The sequence below is a fragment of the Epargyreus clarus genome, unplaced genomic scaffold (assembly GCF_041222505.1).
Source record: "Epargyreus clarus isolate Ecla_fem2 unplaced genomic scaffold, WU_Ecla_fem_2.2 ptg000002l, whole genome shotgun sequence".
In the NCBI taxonomy this organism is placed as follows: domain Eukaryota; kingdom Metazoa; phylum Arthropoda; class Insecta; order Lepidoptera; family Hesperiidae; genus Epargyreus; species Epargyreus clarus.
Genome location: NW_027332210.1, coordinates 5663469 through 5683194, shown reverse-complemented (window position 1 = coordinate 5683194; position 19726 = coordinate 5663469). Strand labels below are relative to the sequence as shown.

The window sequence follows — 19726 nt, the reverse complement described above, 5'->3', positions numbered from 1 at the left end:
CACATTTTTAAAAAAAGCATTTGAAATTTACGTTTTAAATAAACTTATCCGAATTTTCAAGAAAAGTTTATTGCAACAATCCCAAATAAAGTTCATGAACATGTGTGAAAAATTGTTGTAACTACTGTGTTACCAGAAATTTTCACCGCAAAAATTTTCAAGTCAACAAATTTTAAATACAGATTAAAACTAAAGCGATGTTATCATAATTAAAACTTGAGGATCAAACTCATGTACATCTGTACAACGTTGCTATGAGAGAGTTTTCAACAAAACAGGGGGTTCATTAAAAGTTGGGAAATGCTGGAGTACTGACGAAATGAATAAATTATGATTCTTATAAAAAGAAACAGTAAGATTCCAACAGGAAGAGATAATAAAACAGAAAAGAATAAAACAAACAAAAGAAAAACAATTTATTTGTGTAAGCAATATAGTACTGACGTTTATTCCACACATGACTATAATAAAAGGTGGTAGAATCATTTGTGGTTCGAATCCGGCGGCACCACCGCCTCACCTATTTCTACCTAATAACAGCAGTGTTAGGCGCTGCTGTGTTCCGGTTTGAAGGGTGTGGCAAGGGAGACAGACTTTTCCGAGGCGTTCCAGCTTAGTCCTCAGGGGTAGCGGCGCATCTATAGCCGACCTCAGGTAGGAATATCTAATCCTATCTGGAGTTGATTACATATGTGCATGGGCGGCAGTCGCCACTTACCATCAGGTGGACTGTATGCTCGTCTGCTACTCCTATATTATATTAAAAAAAACATAAAGCTGTATTATAAATATGTATATGTATCTCTCGATCTTTGGCACACCCTGCAGCTCAAAACGCTTGACGGAAGTGCTGTGGAAGCAACATAGGATATGGGTTTATCTATATAAAATAGGAGTAGCAGACGAGCATGAGCATTCCACCTGATGGCTACTGCCGCCCATGGGCATGTGTTATCAACCCCAGATAGGATTAGATATTTCTACCTGAGGTCTAAGCTGGAAAGCCTTGGATAAGTATGTCTTACCACATCCTTCAAACCAGAACACAGCAGCGCTTAACACTGCTGTTATGAGGTAGATAGAGGTGTAGCGGTGGTGCCGCCGGAGTCGAACCACAAAGGGTTCTACCACCTTCAAAAAAGTTCTTGTATTAAGGAAGTCGGGATCTTTGTTTTCATGATAATTCTCTTGTTATAATTAAGCAAAATATATTTCTTTATAATCAATTTCAATAAACGAATACAGTTTAAGTTACTTTTAGATCGACTTAAAGGATTTAAGGATATTTTAAGAATTTTACACCATATTGCTTTTGTTTTACTCGGGTAACAATAGAGGGCGTTATACGACTACATAGTAACATAATGATTTCATTGTTATAGCATCCATATACTTATAATGCTCTTTATTCTAAAAATATGCAGCAGTTATTGAAAAAATATTCCCTCTGGCTTCTGATGGAGCCATCCCTGAATATCAATCATCATTTGAATAACCACGAATAGCTCCTATCGTCATATTTATCTTTCTCGGTCGCTTGAATTATTTGCTTTACTACGCTTTTCTTTTGACTTTGTTTGAATTTTTTGATATTTTCTTAACAAAATTTATGTAGAAAATGAGACTGCGGTCTATATAATAGCAAGTTGTTACTGCCGCCTGTGGAAATATGTATTACCAATTTCATATAGAAGAAGATCTGCTTAAAGTCAGTGATAGATGCCTTGCCACTCCTGAGGACTAACATGGTAGCCGCACATAAGTCAATGAGCATCCACACCTTTCTACCGACTTCTGAACAGCTTCATACTAGAAATAGGTGTGGCGGTGGTAGTTCGCTGTCGAGCCGTACTGATCCTGTCTTCCCTTCTTCTTCTTCTTAGTCGTTCCTTCATAGCTGTGTGCTGCATATCCAACCAGTGTGCTCGTTCGCATGCTTTTCTAAAGCACTCCGTAACAGACATCTTGGTGAGGCCTTTGATTTGGTCAGACCACATAGTTGGTGATCTTCCCCGAGACTTCCCCGATACTTTTTTTTATCGTCTTCCATTCTATTTGATATTAATATTCTTAAATAAATCAAAAACAAGGAATAGGATTCATATTATTATTTATTAATTTTTTTTCATACAGTACATTTCAATACGGAATCACAGTTGTCATATATTTACGACTTTTATCAAAAACGTGGCACAATCATAAAAATAATTCAGTACTTGACCGACAAAAATAACTTTCCTTTCATACAAACATTTATCAATTGTCCATTGAATCTTTTAGGAAATGAAATTCGAGATTACTTCTTGCCGGAGGGTGGTCTGTGATGTATTGCATTTTGTTGAATAAATTCTATTTTGTCGAATAAATACTGTTTTGTCGAATAAATTCTGTTTGTATTTCCCCTTCGTGGCCTTTTTTGTTTGTGGAACGTTGTCCTATTGATAAATTTCATCTCGAAAGTTTACTTAGAGAATACGTTGCTATATTTAGACCTTTGAGGAACCGGATGGTACCAAAATACTCGTATTTAATAAGGGTTCATAGGTCAATGTATACTTCATCTTCATAGATGTTGAAGCTCTACTCGTAAATTCACTCAATTTGACATCTTTCAGCATTTTATGCTAATTTTTGAAGGTGGTAGAACCCTTTGTGGTTCGACTTCGGCGGCACCACCGCCACACCTATTTCTACCTAATAACAGCAGTGTTAGGCGCTGTTGTGTTCCGTTTTGAAGGGTATGGTAAGGGAGACAGACTTTTCCGAGGCGTTCCAGCTTAGTCCTCACGGGTAGCGGCGCATCTGTGGTCGACCTCAGGTAGGAATATCTAATCCTATCTGGGGTTTATTACAGATGTCCATGGGCGGCAGTAGCCACTTACCATCAGGTGGACTGCATGCTCGTCTGCTACTTCTATATTATAAAAAAAAAATCCTCATAGTTCCGGATTAAGTCATCCACGCATCCTAAAACATCATTTTATAGCCATACTAAGGTAAAGTCACCTATTTCCGCGGTATTTTCACTAAAACTAGAAAGAGCGTCAGATATTAAGCATTTGCTACGGCTTAATAAGGAATTAGATAATTTTATCAGAAGCTTTATTATCTGTACTCTTGAAATAAACTCGACATTTTACGATTAAATATTGATTTAAATGTGTATTTTAAATAAATATGAACCAAGGCAGAAAACCCTAATTCCGATGTAAAAATCCTTATTCCGATGTATTTGGTTCCTAATTCCGAGTATACAAAATAAGGGAGTGAAAGAGATAAAACGACTGCTACATGGTGTATAAAAATAAATGTTATTTATTGAATTTAGTTTCAATTTCGATTCAATTTTCAATTTCAATTTTTTATTAGTTAAAGAGTAGCTTTATCAAAATTGTTCTTAGCTATGATTAAAGGGAAGCTGCCGAAATAAACATTTTTATAGTATAGTTTCTTAATTGGTTAATTTTACTAATGTATATCATGTATTTTTTTAAAACTGCAGTCAATTCGTGTATCTGCAATACAATTTTGGACATTCTTCTTCGTGTACTTTACTAAGGTTTATTATCGTACACCATAAATAATAATAATATGGAATACCGTCATGAGGTTTATATATTTAGAGTATATAGACATAGAATTATTTCATTTCAAATAATTTAATCAAGTGAAAACGTCGTAAAATGTTCTAGTTCTTATTTAATTATCCGTTATAATCGTATAACAATGTTAATTCTTCATTAATTAGGATTAAGCGAATTACGGATACAAATAATAGAAATGTTCTTAAAAACCGATGAAAACTTTAAACACCCTTTATAGTATTTTTCGGTTATGCCGCGGATTAACGTGCCCATATAACCTAATTCCGACTTATATACATCGAAATAGCGTTTCATAACTAAAAATCACGTTTCCAAATTCCGATTATTAAATAATAAAAGACTTTTACACAATTTAGAGACAGAAACATGCTTTATCAAAATATGTACATAATAATATACAATACTTGTTCAATATAACATACATATCTGGATGAACTTCATTTTGTCTCCTTAGTTGTCCCATAGAAGAAGTTAGGAAAGTACATAAATAGGTCATCTTTGATATTATATAATTAGGTAATGCAGTACAATGCAGTACCACGGAAAATGATTTCGATATTAATTGAGTATTAAATTTGTCAAATCCGAAGCAAGACGTGCTTATTCATAAAAACAACTACATAAATTGAAATTAAAAACAAGTCTATGAAATTGCTATTCCGTGGTATACCTCAGTTTTAAGGACAGCCCAAAATATTTGGCACCTAACGCCGCTGTATTTTTAAACTTATTTTTACTCTTATCTGTTAACAAATAAGCACAAAATTTAAATGTTATCGATTTCATATATATTCAATATAATGTTTTCATCGAAACACTATCACACACATGCAAATTTACTGAAAAAATCACTATTTGCGAAATCGTGACATTCACGTGCAAAAGGCCCAAAATGTATGAAGCATGCGTTTGATGGAGGCACTAATGCAAAACTATGCGATTATTCAAAAACCATACACATAATACTATTACGATAGCCATATGACAATAGAGTGATAAATTATCTATTAAATAACATACCTTTTATTAAAAATGAGTTGGTAAATAGTTTATAAAAGCCGTTTTTTTAAATACCACGGAATATGGTGCCAGTTTCAGTACCCCTCGGCATTAGGTGACTTTACCTTACATCTTTTTGTTATAGAAGGGGATACCTTCAAAAGGTACCCGGTGCCGTGGGAGCGACACAGAGTTATGTGGTATTCTTACCGCACTAAAAGCCCCCCGGTGGCCGTCCTCGGTGCTGCGTAAATAACTTCGTAAATCTTCAAAGGAACGCAACCGGAGTCCTCTTAACGCGTTGCCCTGTCGGACTGCGCCCAGATGAGCATGACGCTCGCCATATCGTCTGGTGTACACGACGTTACGTGACCACACTTAACGCCGTCCTTCCGGGAGTCGTTAGCCGGACAGTCCGAGCTCCCACTCTTGCCACCCGCAACCCCGGAAGCCCCCTTTTAGTCGCTTCTTACGACAGACCGGGGCTACCGTAGCCCTAGTCTGGTCCCGGAACTAACGACACAATAGCCTTACTGCCTAACTAAAAATTATGTTTTTCTAATACAATATAGCATATATGTATATATATATATATATATATATATATATATATATATAAAATATATGTATATATATATATATATATATACATATATATATATACTAATACAATATAGCATAGGCTTTTTTTTTTCTCGAGGGGAAATCGTCAAAAGGTACCCGGTGCCGTGGGAGCGGCATGGGGTTATGGGTCGCTAGCCGGACGGTTCGAGCTCCCACTCTTACCGCCCGCAACCCCGAAAGCCCCTTTTAGTCGCCTCTTACGACAGGCAGCGGATACCGTAGCCCTATTCTGGACCCGGAACTACAGGGACAATATAGCATAGCCTACATTTTATATAACCATGTAAGGTAGGTTTTGTAGAGAATCCGTTTTCATAAAAATCCACCTTTTTATCTCCGAGATGTTTCACCTCATGACGGATAAATAATCGTCGAAAAGGCTTGATCTGTATGATTTATCGCTGTACTCGTCCGTTTCCGGCGTGTAGGGACCCTCGTCATCTGAATGGTGGAGTTTTGTTCGTTGGAGGTTTTTAGGACAAAATGTACGCTGCCCTATGTCTGTAGCAATAAATTTTTTTTGACTCCAAATAGTATATCTGACAGTCTAAGTAATAAGAGATTAGCGTAATACCAAATTATAAAATTAATTTTCAAATTCCTTGTCGGTCTGTTTAGACTAATCTGTTTTGTTTTGTGTCCCACTGAAACTGAACTGAACTGAAACTGAAATTGATTTGTACCCTTACCAGCTCTTTGCCCATACAAATTCCAATCAGCGCCCCTAACGGATTGTGTCGGAACTAGGAAATCGTATGGGATAATACGTAAACAAATACCAACACAGTCATATTTGTCGAAACGTAAAACCTCCTGGTAAGGGTACTGAACTGAAATTCTCTTAAGATGACTTTTTAGGCCATAGTTTATCAATCAACATGGATCAATCAATCATACTAAGTCCTCACTTGGTTAGGAAGGTAAATTCTATTTAAGTAATTCTATTGATTAAGAACTCTTTACAAGATTTTTTTGCTTTACAAAGCTCTTAGTCATTTCAGTTTTCTCATAATATTTTCCAACTCTATAAAATAATTATAGAAGCTTTTTACACTCACAGCCCCACAGGATTCCCTGTATCGTGGATGCTATGGACACACATACAAACATCTAGACCCAGAACAGATATATAAATTCATCATTCAGATGTCTGTCGGAACGGGGATCTAACTTCCTGGATCCCTTTACGCGTCAGGCCAGTATGCTGACCACTCCGTCAAACGGGTCGATCGAAAGTATGTGATTATTAATTTCGAAAATACTACATATTCTAAACTCGGTGGAATAAAAGGAGATGTTTCATTTTCGGCCATCAAGAAAATGAACCCCTACGAATTGTTGCAAAGAACAATTCGTAGGGTTTTATTTTTTCTTAGTTTGTTTTCTTAGTTAGTTTTTAGTATAGTGTACAAAAGGTTTCCGGGAGCCCATACATTTTGAAACATCTCCTTTAATCTTTAACGAACGTTTCTAAATACATAAAAAAATAGAATTAAAATGCAGAACAGTTCGCCAACAGTTAACAATTAAAATCTTGTCTAATGTAATCTAACAACAAATAATGTGTTTGACAAAGGGTAATAAAATCACGTCATTATAACATTAGGCGTTGTCCAAAAACTTACATCCGATGACTATCACTAGACAAACCACCACCAACCAACAAAACACCAGATCAAAAAAGATAAGATAGAGCCTCAGAAATAAATTGATCCATCCATCAGCTTTTAAAAGTCTGCTTCTGGACATAAACCTCCCCTAATCTGCAAAGTAGTTACTCATATAGCTTAGTAGTTGAAACTCTCTCTCGATCAAAGGGTCCGAGGATCGACTCCCAGGCATGCACCACATTATTTCCAAAAGTTATGTGCATTATTTATGATTGCTGTAACGATGAAGGAAAACATCGTGCACTTATAAGTCAATATCACACAAAAGTTTACATCAACAGCTAGTTTCTCGAAATATTTTTAATAATAAAACCATCCAGTTTTTTACCACACAAAGATTGACAATTTGCGCATACTATTAATTATCAAAATTAATAACGGGATTTAGACTTCATTCAAAAGCAAGTTACGTTTCAATCCGTGAGGCCATGTCTATCTTTTTAGTCTAAGGTATCACCTATGTTAATTGTATTCTCACCAAATATGGTGTATAATGGGCAATTAATATTTCTGTCGTTGACTTTCCTTATTATGTTTGTATCATAAAAAGTAGAATATGATAGATATATATTTATAACATATCCGGTTGCGATTACACTTGCGCATATGAATGTCGAAACTTTACAACAATCATTGGAATTATAATAGATAAATATAGATATATCACCGCCTTGTAATTGAAGGAAGCCATTAACGGCTGACAATGCGTCAGCCATTTAATGGCTGTTATAGTGTATTTTACGCGGAACAATGCCGACATGTGAAGTGCCAACCCTGAGAACTAAGTAGGAACGTCTCGGATAAGTATGTCTCTCATATCACACTCTTCAAATCGGAACACACCTGCTCATAACACTGCTGTTATGAGGCAAAAAAATATGTGTAAATAGTGCAACTTTAAACCAACCACCACAAAGAGTTCTTCAACCTAGTTCTAATATAGAGGCATGGAATTCTGAAAAAAAAAATTGTAGGTATACTTTACGTTATCCCTGTAATTCCGGGACAAGAATTGGGCTACGGTATCCCCTGCCTATCATAAGAGGCGACTAAAAGGGGGCTTCTGGGGTCAAACCACACATACCGCCGTCCTTCCCGGGGCCGTTGGCTGGGCGGTTCGAGCTCCCACTCTTGCCATCCACGACCCCTTCTTTCACACACCCAATATTTTAACATTCTTTTCAATTTTATCAAATAAAAAAACGTTTTTACTATACGCCATCTGAAACCTAAAACGTATTCATAAATAATCTATGAATATTTTTCCGAAGAACGTCCTCGTTACTCAAAATTTAAGGTATTATAACTCAATAGCATATATTTCAGAGACTAATTGCCTTACATGATATTTGTAAAGTTTGACATCAAAACGAGTGCCAAGGAATTGAATATTCAACAACTCATCCTTTCTTGGTATTTATTATGAAGGGCCTTTACATCTACATCAACATTTTTTTATTGGTTTCAAATCCAATTAATACAAATTCGAAGCCTCTCAGCAAATTATTTTTGAAACTGTCATACTAAAAACGTTCTCTGTCAACGCAGCTGTGGCCGCCCTCAGGACTCTTATCTTATATGGAGTTGATTACAGATGCATCTAAAATTTGCATTTCCTTCCTATGAAATTATATTGTTCGTAAAATTATATTTCTTTAAAATGTACTATAATTGATATATATTTAGTAGTTATGAAAGTGGTAGAACCCTTTGTGGTTCGACTCCGGCGGCACCACCGCCACACCTATTTCTGCCTAATAACAGCTGTGTTAAGTGATGCTGTGTTCTGGTTTGAAGGGTGTGGTAAGGGAGACATACTTTTCCGAGGCATTCCAGCTAAGTCGTAAGGAGTAGCGGCGCATCTGTGGCCGATCTCAGTTAGGAATATCTAAACCTATCTGGGATTGATTACAGATGTCCATGGGCGGCAGTAGCCACTTACCATCAGGTGGACTGCATGCTCGTCTGCTATTCATATAAAAAAAAATAAAAAAAGTGCATGCCACTTTACTACTTCCATACATATGTTACGCATACATCCAGTATGAAATATTTTTACGTCACGGCGGAAAAGTGTATATGCCAGCAGATTTATATATGAAATGAAATGGAATGAAATATATTTATTTTGTATAGGCCAACGACGGCACTTACAAATTGTCAGGTACAATATTTTTCTTAAACTACTACCGGATCGGAACGCGACCTCTACTGAGAAGATCCGGTAAGAAACTCAGCGGATTTGTCTTTTTAATAATAATTATTCTCTTTTTTTAATGCCATCATTTTTACATATAATTAATAAAGCATTAGCTCCAGTATCTTGCTTTACATTTATCTTGCTTATATGAGGCAACCATCTAAATTTTCAGTAGTGGCAATGCATTTGTGATCGGCTTCTGGTAACACCTCTTTTCTATATGGAGTTCATTACAAATGAATATGGCATTGATCACTTACCATCAGGTTGACAACATAGTCGTTCACTACTTTAATACAAACATCAATAGAATTAAAAATAGGTTAACAGAATTTGGTATGTCCATTAAATCGAAATGTCTATTAGAGTTGACATCGATTTATGATAGCTTCATTCTACAAATGGTTAATTAGATCCGATTAGAATCTAGTGATAACAAAAACAAAACGAAAAATGTTTCAGAAATGTCTCGAAAATGTTTCGTGATACATTACACTCTGCAGTCAACACGGTTTGAATCTAGATTCTTGATAAGATGTCTAGTTTGCATGAACATAAAAATTTTATGGCTCCACCAAAGTCAAGGTGAAAAGCCCCAAAAATACAGCCGGTATTTTTATGGTTATCGTAAAATGAGAGTTACAATTCTTCCTAATTGCAACAACTGGGTTACAATAATACTTTTTCCACAGACCTGTGTTTTTTTGTACCCATTACCTACTTTCAATTAGATTTTGAAGGTCTAAACTTTCACCATTTAAGCTAGGTCAACAAAATTTTATAATTATTGTAGAATCCATCAAGTAAGTAGCATTTGCCAAAGAATAAGATTATATGCATAATTATATAAATACATACGCCCAAAAAAGATCCTTTGCAGTCGCGAAAAAATAATTCTACGACGTTCTCATCACATATTTTTACAAATCTTCTTTCTACAACAACCGTAAAATATTACGAATAAAAATCTCCTGAGAAAACATGTGAATATTTTTATTAGCCCGCGATCTCACAACAAACTAAAATACTTTTCTCTTTCCAGGTCGGGAATTTCCCCATCAATCAAGGCACTAATGAAGCAATCCGCAGACGGGATATTGAACTAGCAGCCACTCCGAGCGCCTTCAAGTGCAATAAAACAAAACACCCCAACCAAAGATTCAGTGCAGGCAAAACCAACCCTTATAACCACGAACGAAGAGGAGAAATTCCCAAACGAGACCCTCAACCCAATGGCTCTGTCCGGAATTGCAAAGTCGATCCAGACGATATGTCAATTAAATCCCGTTCTCGGTAATCGATTGCGACATTCCAAGACCAGGCAACTCCACGACGAAGTGGTCTTTCAAACTTGACTCGCTCCAACTACTGTTCGAGTCGAGCATACCTAAGTTACGAGAGTTTAAACCTGGACACATCGAAACCAATGTATGGTAACGATCAGAGAACGAACCGAGTAATCGTCACCCAAGCCAGGGACTCGTATGGCGGCTCAAAATCATAACTCCCACTGTTCACGGCCTAGCTTTGTTACTTTACCTTCGTGTTTTCTCATACTCGTATCTTTAGTATTGCAAGCTAACTTGGCACTCGGCTCGTTCGATTTTAACGACTCTGCTTTCTCTGGCTTCAACTTATCCAACCCGAACTCGACGTTCAACTGGACTTTCTACGACAACGCTACCGTTGTCAAGCACCCTAATATAAAACATACAAAGTATTCAACATTGGCAACTATTCTTCTGGCCACTATATTTATGGTAGTCATATTCGGCACTATAGTGGGTAACATATTAGTTTGTATAGCCGTCTGCTTAGTGAGAAAACTGAGGAGGCCTTCTAATTACCTCATCGTGTCTTTAGCCGTGAGCGATTTGTGCGTTGCAACCATAGTGATGCCGGTGGCCATGGTGTACGACTTGCTTGGGACGTGGCCTTTTGGACCTGTCGTCTGTGACTTCTGGGTATCGAGTGACGTTTTGTCCTGTGCTGCTAGTATTCTAAATCTGTGTATGATATCCGTAGATAGGTATTACGCTATAACCAAACCGTTAGAATACGGGGTGAAAAGAACTCCGAAGAGGATGCTGTTTTGTGTTTTCATAGTTTGGATGAGTGCGGCTTTTATATCCCTCCCACCAGTTTTAATATTGGGAAACGAGAAGACAGATACGTCGTGTTCGGTGTCACAGAATCAAGGATACCAAATATACGCAACGTTTGGTTCCTTCTACTTACCTCTCACAGTGATGGTGGTGGTGTATTATAAGATTTTTAGCGCAGCGAGAAAGATTGTTAAGGATGAAAAGCGAGCTCAGTCGCATCTAGAAACCCATTGTTACTTAGAGATAAACGTGAAGAATGGTGGCGCGGCGGAGGCGAAGTTATTAGGAAGCCAGCCGACACAGCCGCCGCCTACGAGAGGCTCGACTGCGAGTACAAATACTACAGTGAGTATTTCTTTACCTTTTTAGGTATAGTTTGCACGCACTCATGTATTATTTTATTTAGATTCTATGAGACTAAAGTCTTTTTAGAATTACGTACAGAGTATAGTGTTAAGAAAGATATTATTGAAGAATTTTGTTGAGTTATTATATTACCTACATTAGTAAATCATGACTGAATAAAAAATGGAAGCATATATCATGTTATTGGTAGGTAGTTAGTACGTAAAATCATAAAATGATTATACATTTTATGTACATCATTTTCTTAAACAATATGAGACATATCAATTCTGTATACAATTTGCGAAAAATGATTTATATTACGCATTAGACATGTTTGCATTTCAAGATTTTTAATAGATAATAACTATATTTATATCAATGTAGTAGCTATCGGATCTCCCTTTCACTCAGCAGTAAAACAAAAATGCTACCCTCCCATCCTAGCGCCTATTTATTACCAGATTAATACAATTTCTAATCAAATCTCTTTTGTTACAGTGTAGTGTGGATAAAGCGGAAAGCGGCATAGGAAGATGTTTTACTGGCCAGCGGAAGTCTAACGAATCACAGTGTCCAATGCTGCAGCCAATGAAGACCCCCACGAAACCAATTCACACAATCAACAAACCAAATATTCAAATTGGCCTAACACCTGACAATAAACCCCAAGTGAAAGACAGACGAAGACAGTCATCAGAGAGCGGTCCCAAACTGACGACTAGTAGAATCAGGTCTTCGCTCTCAAATTTTGCTCACAAAAGCCATTTAGCAAAAGACTTGCTACATCCTACGCACTCACCACATCAGAAGAAACTAAGGTTTCAACTCGCGAAAGAGCGCAAAGCTTCAACAACGCTAGGAATCATTATGTCAGCATTCGTCATCTGCTGGCTACCGTTCTTCGTTCTCGCTTTAATAAGGCCTTTTGTCAAGGAAGACACTATTCCAGACGCTGTGAGTGCTTTATTCCTCTGGTTGGGTTATATAAACAGTCTACTTAACCCGATTATCTACGCCACTTTGAACAGAGACTTCAGGAAGCCTTTCCAAGAAATACTGTTCTTCAGATGTTCGAATCTGAATCACATGATGAGAGAGGAGTTCTATCACAGTCAGTATGGGGGTCCTGAGCAACATTACTGCGGGAACCATTCTTCCAAAGTTCAAAACTACGAAGAGGGTGTCGAAATAGTTTCGGCTGTGGATAGGGAAGAGACTAGAGCGTCTGAAAGTTTTCTATGATTGTCAATGCCCGAGGTCGTGCCTAGAGACCTAGATACTGTGATCTAATTAAGACTAAATGTAATGTGAACAAACGTTAATAGTGATTGATTTCGTAATGTGGAGGAACTTGAAGTTACCAATCGAACTAGTCTCAACATCAATAATTTGTTTCTTGACACATTGTACTGATTGTCTTGTAAAATAAGCTACTGTAAATCTTACACTTGTGTTAGATAATGTTACATACCAACTGAAGTGTCATAAGTCAGAATTCCATAGAACTCGTAACCAGTTTATTCTCACTTTTATTTGAATAAAACGAGATTTCTTACGGAAATAGACACTTGAGTTTTGGCTTTAGACACTTGAGTAAGTTGAATGTATAGAACGAATTTTAACAAGCTCATGTATCAGATATTAAGCTAATCGGTACATTGCAGCTTGACCAAAGATTTAAAAGTAATAAGCTGTTGTGAATTTATAATGTTGTCAAAGCGTAAACCAAAATCGTACAAAATTTTGCTCCTCAATTTTGTCATGTTTGAAGTGACAAAAAGATTCCTACGAAGCGAAATGGAACTGAAAATTTTCTTTTTTTATATGTAACCTAACGATAAGGCAGACGGGCTACCTGATGGAAAGCAGTCACCGTCGCCTATGGACATTTGCAACACCAGAGGAGTCGCCAATGCATCGCCGGCTTTGAAGGAGAGCTCTTTTTACACCCCTCTTGACGAGCCCCATGTCATAGTCCTGAGGGAATACCTTAGGAGGAAGTTCATTCCACATTTTGCACGTACGCGGCAAAAATGTCTATGCTCCGTTTCAGTTTGGAGTTTTTATATGTACAATGTTTAAAAATCCTCGATAGCGTGTGTCACGATTTTATGACGTGATCTCTTACCGAGTTGCGGTAAATCACCATATGAATATTATAAAACCGAATACAGGTAAAACAATGAAACACATATAAATAGGGCTAAAAACATTTTGGAAGAATAAATGGGACAGATTGTACAGGTAGTTATGTAAATATTTTCGTTTCATATTTTAATTAATAACGTAAAAATAGTTAAATGTAATTTCAAAATGGAAAATAGTTTGCAAGTTTCTGTAAATACGGACTTATTTAAACTGAGATAAAAAAACCAACCGGTGATGGGCTTATTATAAGCGTAATTGAGATAAATATGGCTAAAATTTTAATGAGCAACTTTTTAAAAATAATGAGTCTGCGAGAAGATGGTGATGATTTTAGTTTTTCCTCGTTTTTTATATTAATAAACTTTTTTCAAATAAAGCTGTTTAAAGTGAAATGCAAAGAGTGTTTAAAAAAGGCCACACTTCTAGTGTTTTGTACCCGATTAAATATAAATGTGTTCGTTAAGAAACCACATTGAAACAGTATGATAAAATATACTTTCGGCCAATCCCAGCTGTGGGAAATGATGCCCAAAAGTGGCACATCGTGGTATAAAAATAGTTGCATCTTCATATGCTAATTCCTTTTGTAACTTTTAAATTCCTTGAGAAACATCTTCCCAAACGTTCATAGTATGATTCTTGAAAAAAATCGGTTTACGTTTTGACAGCATTTACAAATAAATTAGTATTAAATTATATTATATTGTTATAAGTGTATGTGTACTGACATAGTAGCCAGTATTTCAATACATGTGATAGTAGTTTTAGACATTTTGTTTTGTTTGACCTTTGAGAAGTCTACATTTCGTTAAAATATTTCGCGAAAGCACCTAATTATTGGTTCACTTTAACTATCATAAATACCTCTTGCCGCTTTTTATTAATTATTAATAAATGACCTAAGGATATAATAACCCGTAATTAATAATAATAATCGGCACTGCCAGGCAAAGTAATAATTGTAATCAATTTAATAATTGTAAATTATTTGAAAGTAAAATTTCGTCTTGAATTGTGATTCTGTGTATATTTTCTATTGTGAACCAAAATTGCTGTCTAAAGGTTTTAAAAAAACCCTATTTACTTGTGTGTAGCTATTATGTATGTAGTTACTTTAATGTGGATGGATCCTGTAGACAATGAAAATAATTCAAGCTAAAATATACACTTCTATGTTAGTTAAATAGATATTACGAAAAGTCACTTCTACAAAGTTGAGTTTACTTCAAATAAACTATAAGAAGATACATATATATATCCATAAAATTTTCTTTTTGACTGTTTGAATCTTGCACACTTTGGATAATAAATTGTCTCTAACTATTTTCCTTATTACGTGACTTGTATAATTGTATATATTATGCTTGATTGGCATTCAATATGAGTTGATAGACTTTTCAGTAATATTTTCAATTTGTATATAATGGGTTCCTTAAAAGACCAAAGAACACTACAGTCAATATTACATCTCTACATATATATTTACCGTCAAGTTCTTGTAATATAAAATAATTTTAATTTCGTGTTATTAAGAAATTTATTTTTTATAATGAAACTCACAAAATCCCGTCTTCAAGGACTTGCTTTATCAAAATATACATTGAGTATATAATTTTCTTACTAACAAATAATCCTCTTATTAACTACCACAGTAATATATATTTTGTATTAAAATTTCTATTGTATCGATTATAATAAAATATTGTATTATATTGTTGTATTTTCATATCAAATAATGCAATCATTTATATACTTTTAGAGTATTATGATTGAAATTTGGTTTTGTAGTTTGAAAATTATATAAATTAGTATCCAGTATTGTAAATATTGTTAACATAATTTAATCTAGTTTAATAATTGAAATTGTATATACGTAATAATTAATCTATAATTAATAATTATAATTAATGATAATTGTAGGTGAATATTGCAGACACCGTGTGGGGAAACTACGCTTGGAAAATAATTTGACACTTCAATTTGATGTTCTATTAATTGATATATAAATATAAATTGTTTTTGGTGTAGTTTCTTTCCATAGAAAATATTGTGATCAAGTGTGAATAAAATTAAGTGTACGCCACAGAATTATATTGACGTAACTGCAAATATTATGCGCTTGAGAATCGCATGTGTTACTTTCAATTCGCTTTCAATCCTACGTTGATACTACTTGTTCAAATGTTGCCTAAAGATGGGGGTACAGATGGTTGTAACGTAACATGCAATGTAACATGACCGCAGCGCGAACGCACGAAGCACGAACTAAGCATGTACCCACTCGCATCTCTATCCAGTATGCTCGCGACGAACATTGCTCAGCCTGTCAAGAACACCAAAAAGAGTGGATTGTGACGACCAAATATTATAATATTGTTAATGTTCGAAAAAAACAGACATATATCGGGTCGTGGCGCGCACGAGTTGAAATGCTCTGTTCGCACGCATAGTACTCATATGCACGGTTCGTGCGCGTAAGGTACCTACACTATGGGAATTCCGTTACATTGCATGATACATTGCGACAATGTTGACGGTAAATTGTTTCACTACGTGTTACATTGCATGTTACGTTACAGCAGTCTGTACCCACTTTAAAGTAGTTTGTCATTTTTAAAGGCAACCGCTAAGTGACGCGGGGTCACGCTCGCCCTAAAGTGTTTTTGTACATAAGTTTGACCTTTTTGCACTTACCTCAATATAATTCCTAAAGTGCGTATTGTTAAATTAATTTCAATGTATAATAAATCTTCTGTAGTGAATATACTTGTAATATCGATGGATACGCGTAGAAATGACAATGTTAATATAGTGTACATACAATTTGATTAACAAATTTCGTTCCTGTAAACTTACAAGTATTAACCTCTGAACTGTCCTACAGTGTATTGTAAATATTCTTCAAATTAACTTCAAAGTAAACGGACGCCAAATATAACGCTAATGCACGTATATTTTATACTTATCGAAAACTCTTCGTATAAATATATATATATATATATATATATATATAAAGAATTTTAGTTACGTGGATGCAATATGTTATTTTTTACAGTATTCATTACAAACCTCGTATAAGTATTTTTGTTATCAAATTTATACACTTAAATACGAAGTGTATTTCGCAATGTTTTTTCTTGGAAATTTGTAAATATAAAATAATATTATTTGCAAATATAAAAGTTGAATAAAATATTATTATTTATTAACTGTTTGAGCAAAACACAATTTCAAATAAAAAAATTAGCGAAGATGAATACCGCCTACTACATCCAAATGTACGCAAACTTTAGTTTTAAAGGTCATAATATCTTTTACAGTCTTCAAAATACGCTATGAAACGAAATATTCTGAAATTGATGAGTTGATTTTAAGTATCTCACTGATTAGCACAATTTGGCGTTCTTATTTTTAATTTAGTAGAAAATGTCTTATTACTGTACGAATTACTGGATAAAATGTATATAAAACACTCTTATATACAATTAGAAAGTTATTTAAAAATTTCAAGTTAATCCAAATACGATTTAATTCACGAGATAAAAACATGCTTCCATATAAGCAGATTTACAGTGATACGTGTAAAATGATGTATAATTTTAAATTTAATTTTACAAAGCGGTAATATGTAAAAATAGATGAACACTTTACACGTGTAAAGATATTACAATGGCGTAGTACACTCATGTTATTGTTAACTAAGGAGTCCTCTGAAATTCTAATATTTTACAGAAACTATTTTACTATTTTTGGACGACATTTTCTTATTTTACAATGAAAACTTCGGCTTTCCCTTAAAACCGTTTTTGTGTATCTTTTTTGTATATTAATTGATCATAAAGGAGCTACGGGATCGATTTGGACAGAAACTAAAACCACAAAATAAAACTTTTTATTTTGTTCTGAAACTGTGTAATTTGATTTTTAAAACATATTTGCGTAGTCGGCGTTCGAATAAGTTCATTTTGAAAAAAAAAGCACCATTAGATAATTTCGCTCACAAAAATGAAATTTTGGGATATAATGATAACTAAAGAAAGTCATTTCTGAGAAAATACATTTTTCTACCACATTACGAGTAGGTATATTGTATACGACCTCATAAAAAGTATTTTTTATTGTTCAAGACAGTCACTGTAATTTGATAATATATATTAGAACTTCAGGGAACTACATCCCATCTTGTAATAGAAAAAATATTTATTACTCATAAGTAAAATAAGTTACTAAAATGTATAATTGTGGAATTGACACGTTGTAAATAGTATAACTATAAATTATTATAATTATTAGACATCACAAAGAGCTCTTGAATTATGTACAAAATGTATTATTTATTGTTATTACCTCATTATGTTAATTATCATTTTCATAATCATTTCTGTAATGTAGACCCACATTAGTATAACCAATATCAAAATCAAAAATTCTGTAACAGGTAAATTAATATGTCAAGGATATTTTTTTTAATTTTATAATAGTCATAGTCGTGGTGGTGGAGCATGGTGGAGTGTGCTTCCACGTCTCACCCAGTTGGAGAGAAACCCCTGTGCAAAAAATGATATAAAAAGTATTTATATTATTGTGTCCAGTAGTGACTCTTATAAAGGGGTAGTTTAGTTTCAGGCTGTATAAACTAAGGAAGGTTATACGAGTGACAGCTGTAGTCGAGTGACAGTTCTTGTTGGCAGTTGCCAGGGACTGGCGGCAGCAGTTGCTGGCGACATGCCGCGACATTCGGTGTTGATTGGTCGAGCGACCGTAGTCGGTCGTTGGTAAATGACGATCGACTACGGTCGACAACCATCGGCAACTGTCGAATCCGACCGTCAGCGACTATCGGCGGCTTAGAGTAGACTATCGCTCGTGTAGCTTACTTTTAACAATGCTTTAAAGCTGCTATGTTCTGGATTGTGTATTAGGCCAGTGGTATTAATCTGGAGCGATCCAATCTAACTCTCGGTTTGAGCATCCTATCTGTGTAGGAACTACGATACTAGGCAGAATAAATCAAAACACAGGCATAGGCACTTCTATCAAAAAAGGTTCTAACACCTTAACCATTATAATTATGCAATCAATACAATAACAGAGTAGATAAATGCGAAAAAACGCGAGAAATATTTAAATTTTATCATATGCCTAGTTTAAATATTGTTTGTCAATTTGAATTTTTGTCATGCGTAAAAATGAATAATTGTTACGTTTTATTTTGTTTCGGTCTCCAGGGGGTCATATTCGTGGTTGAGGAACAATGCCCTAATGATCAGTTCTAATTTAGAACTTTGTTGACACGAGTCCCGTATGTCTAATTTAGCATTTCAAGCTAATGTGGGTCTAAAACCACTGTAACTAAGTCTATAAATCAAAATGTTTTACTCGAAATGTGTTATATTCATGAAAATGTGTAAACTCTTGTGCAATATGTAGTTTTTTAAATCTATCATTGTATTTTTTTTAAGTAGGGTCCTAAAAGTGATGAAATAAAATTAGATTTCGGGAATATTTGTTTCTATTTCCCTCCCTTTTTAACCGACTTCAAAAAGGAGGTGGTTATCAATTCGGCCGGTATATTTCTTTTTTTTTTCATGTTTTATCTCAAGATGATTTTTGATGTTTCGCATATTTCTGAAGTCGGCGCTCATATTAGACACGCTCTTTACATCGTTATCCAACGAAATATATTGAGCGCCGACTTCAGTATATGTAGAATATGTACTAAACCAACATTTATTTCAATTATTTTTTACTTTGTAGTGACATAGAAGTCGGTTGTATTTTTTTGTTAAATTTTTTTTCGAAGTAATGAAGTTGTACTTTAAAAGTAGCAGAAATACTAACCTAATATGTATCAAGTGTGGTAAGGGAAACATACCTAACCGAATAGTTCCAACGTTATCCTCAGGGGTTGCAATGCACCTGTGGCCGATCTTAACTAGGCCTCTAATCTGAGCTTCATTACAGATGTCCAATAGTAGCAATAACTTACTCTACTAAAAAAGGATATACTTTACAACATAAACAGAC

At 34.9% G+C, this 19726-nt stretch overlaps 1 protein-coding gene across 1 annotated transcript in view; it reads left to right on the top strand.

Annotated features, from left to right (window-relative positions):
• Positions 1–13313, top strand: part of LOC140746631 (5-hydroxytryptamine receptor 1) — a 184266-nt gene extending 170953 nt beyond the window's left edge. Inside the window, exons 4-5 of the mRNA XM_073078756.1 lie at positions 10141–11548; positions 12050–13313. Of these exons, the coding sequence (XP_072934857.1) occupies positions 10583–11548; positions 12050–12793 (1710 nt within the window). The 5' untranslated portion in view covers positions 10141–10582 and the 3' untranslated portion in view covers positions 12794–13313. The remainder of the gene's footprint in view (positions 1–10140; positions 11549–12049) is intronic.
• The last annotated feature ends 6413 nt before the right edge of the window (positions 13314–19726 follow it).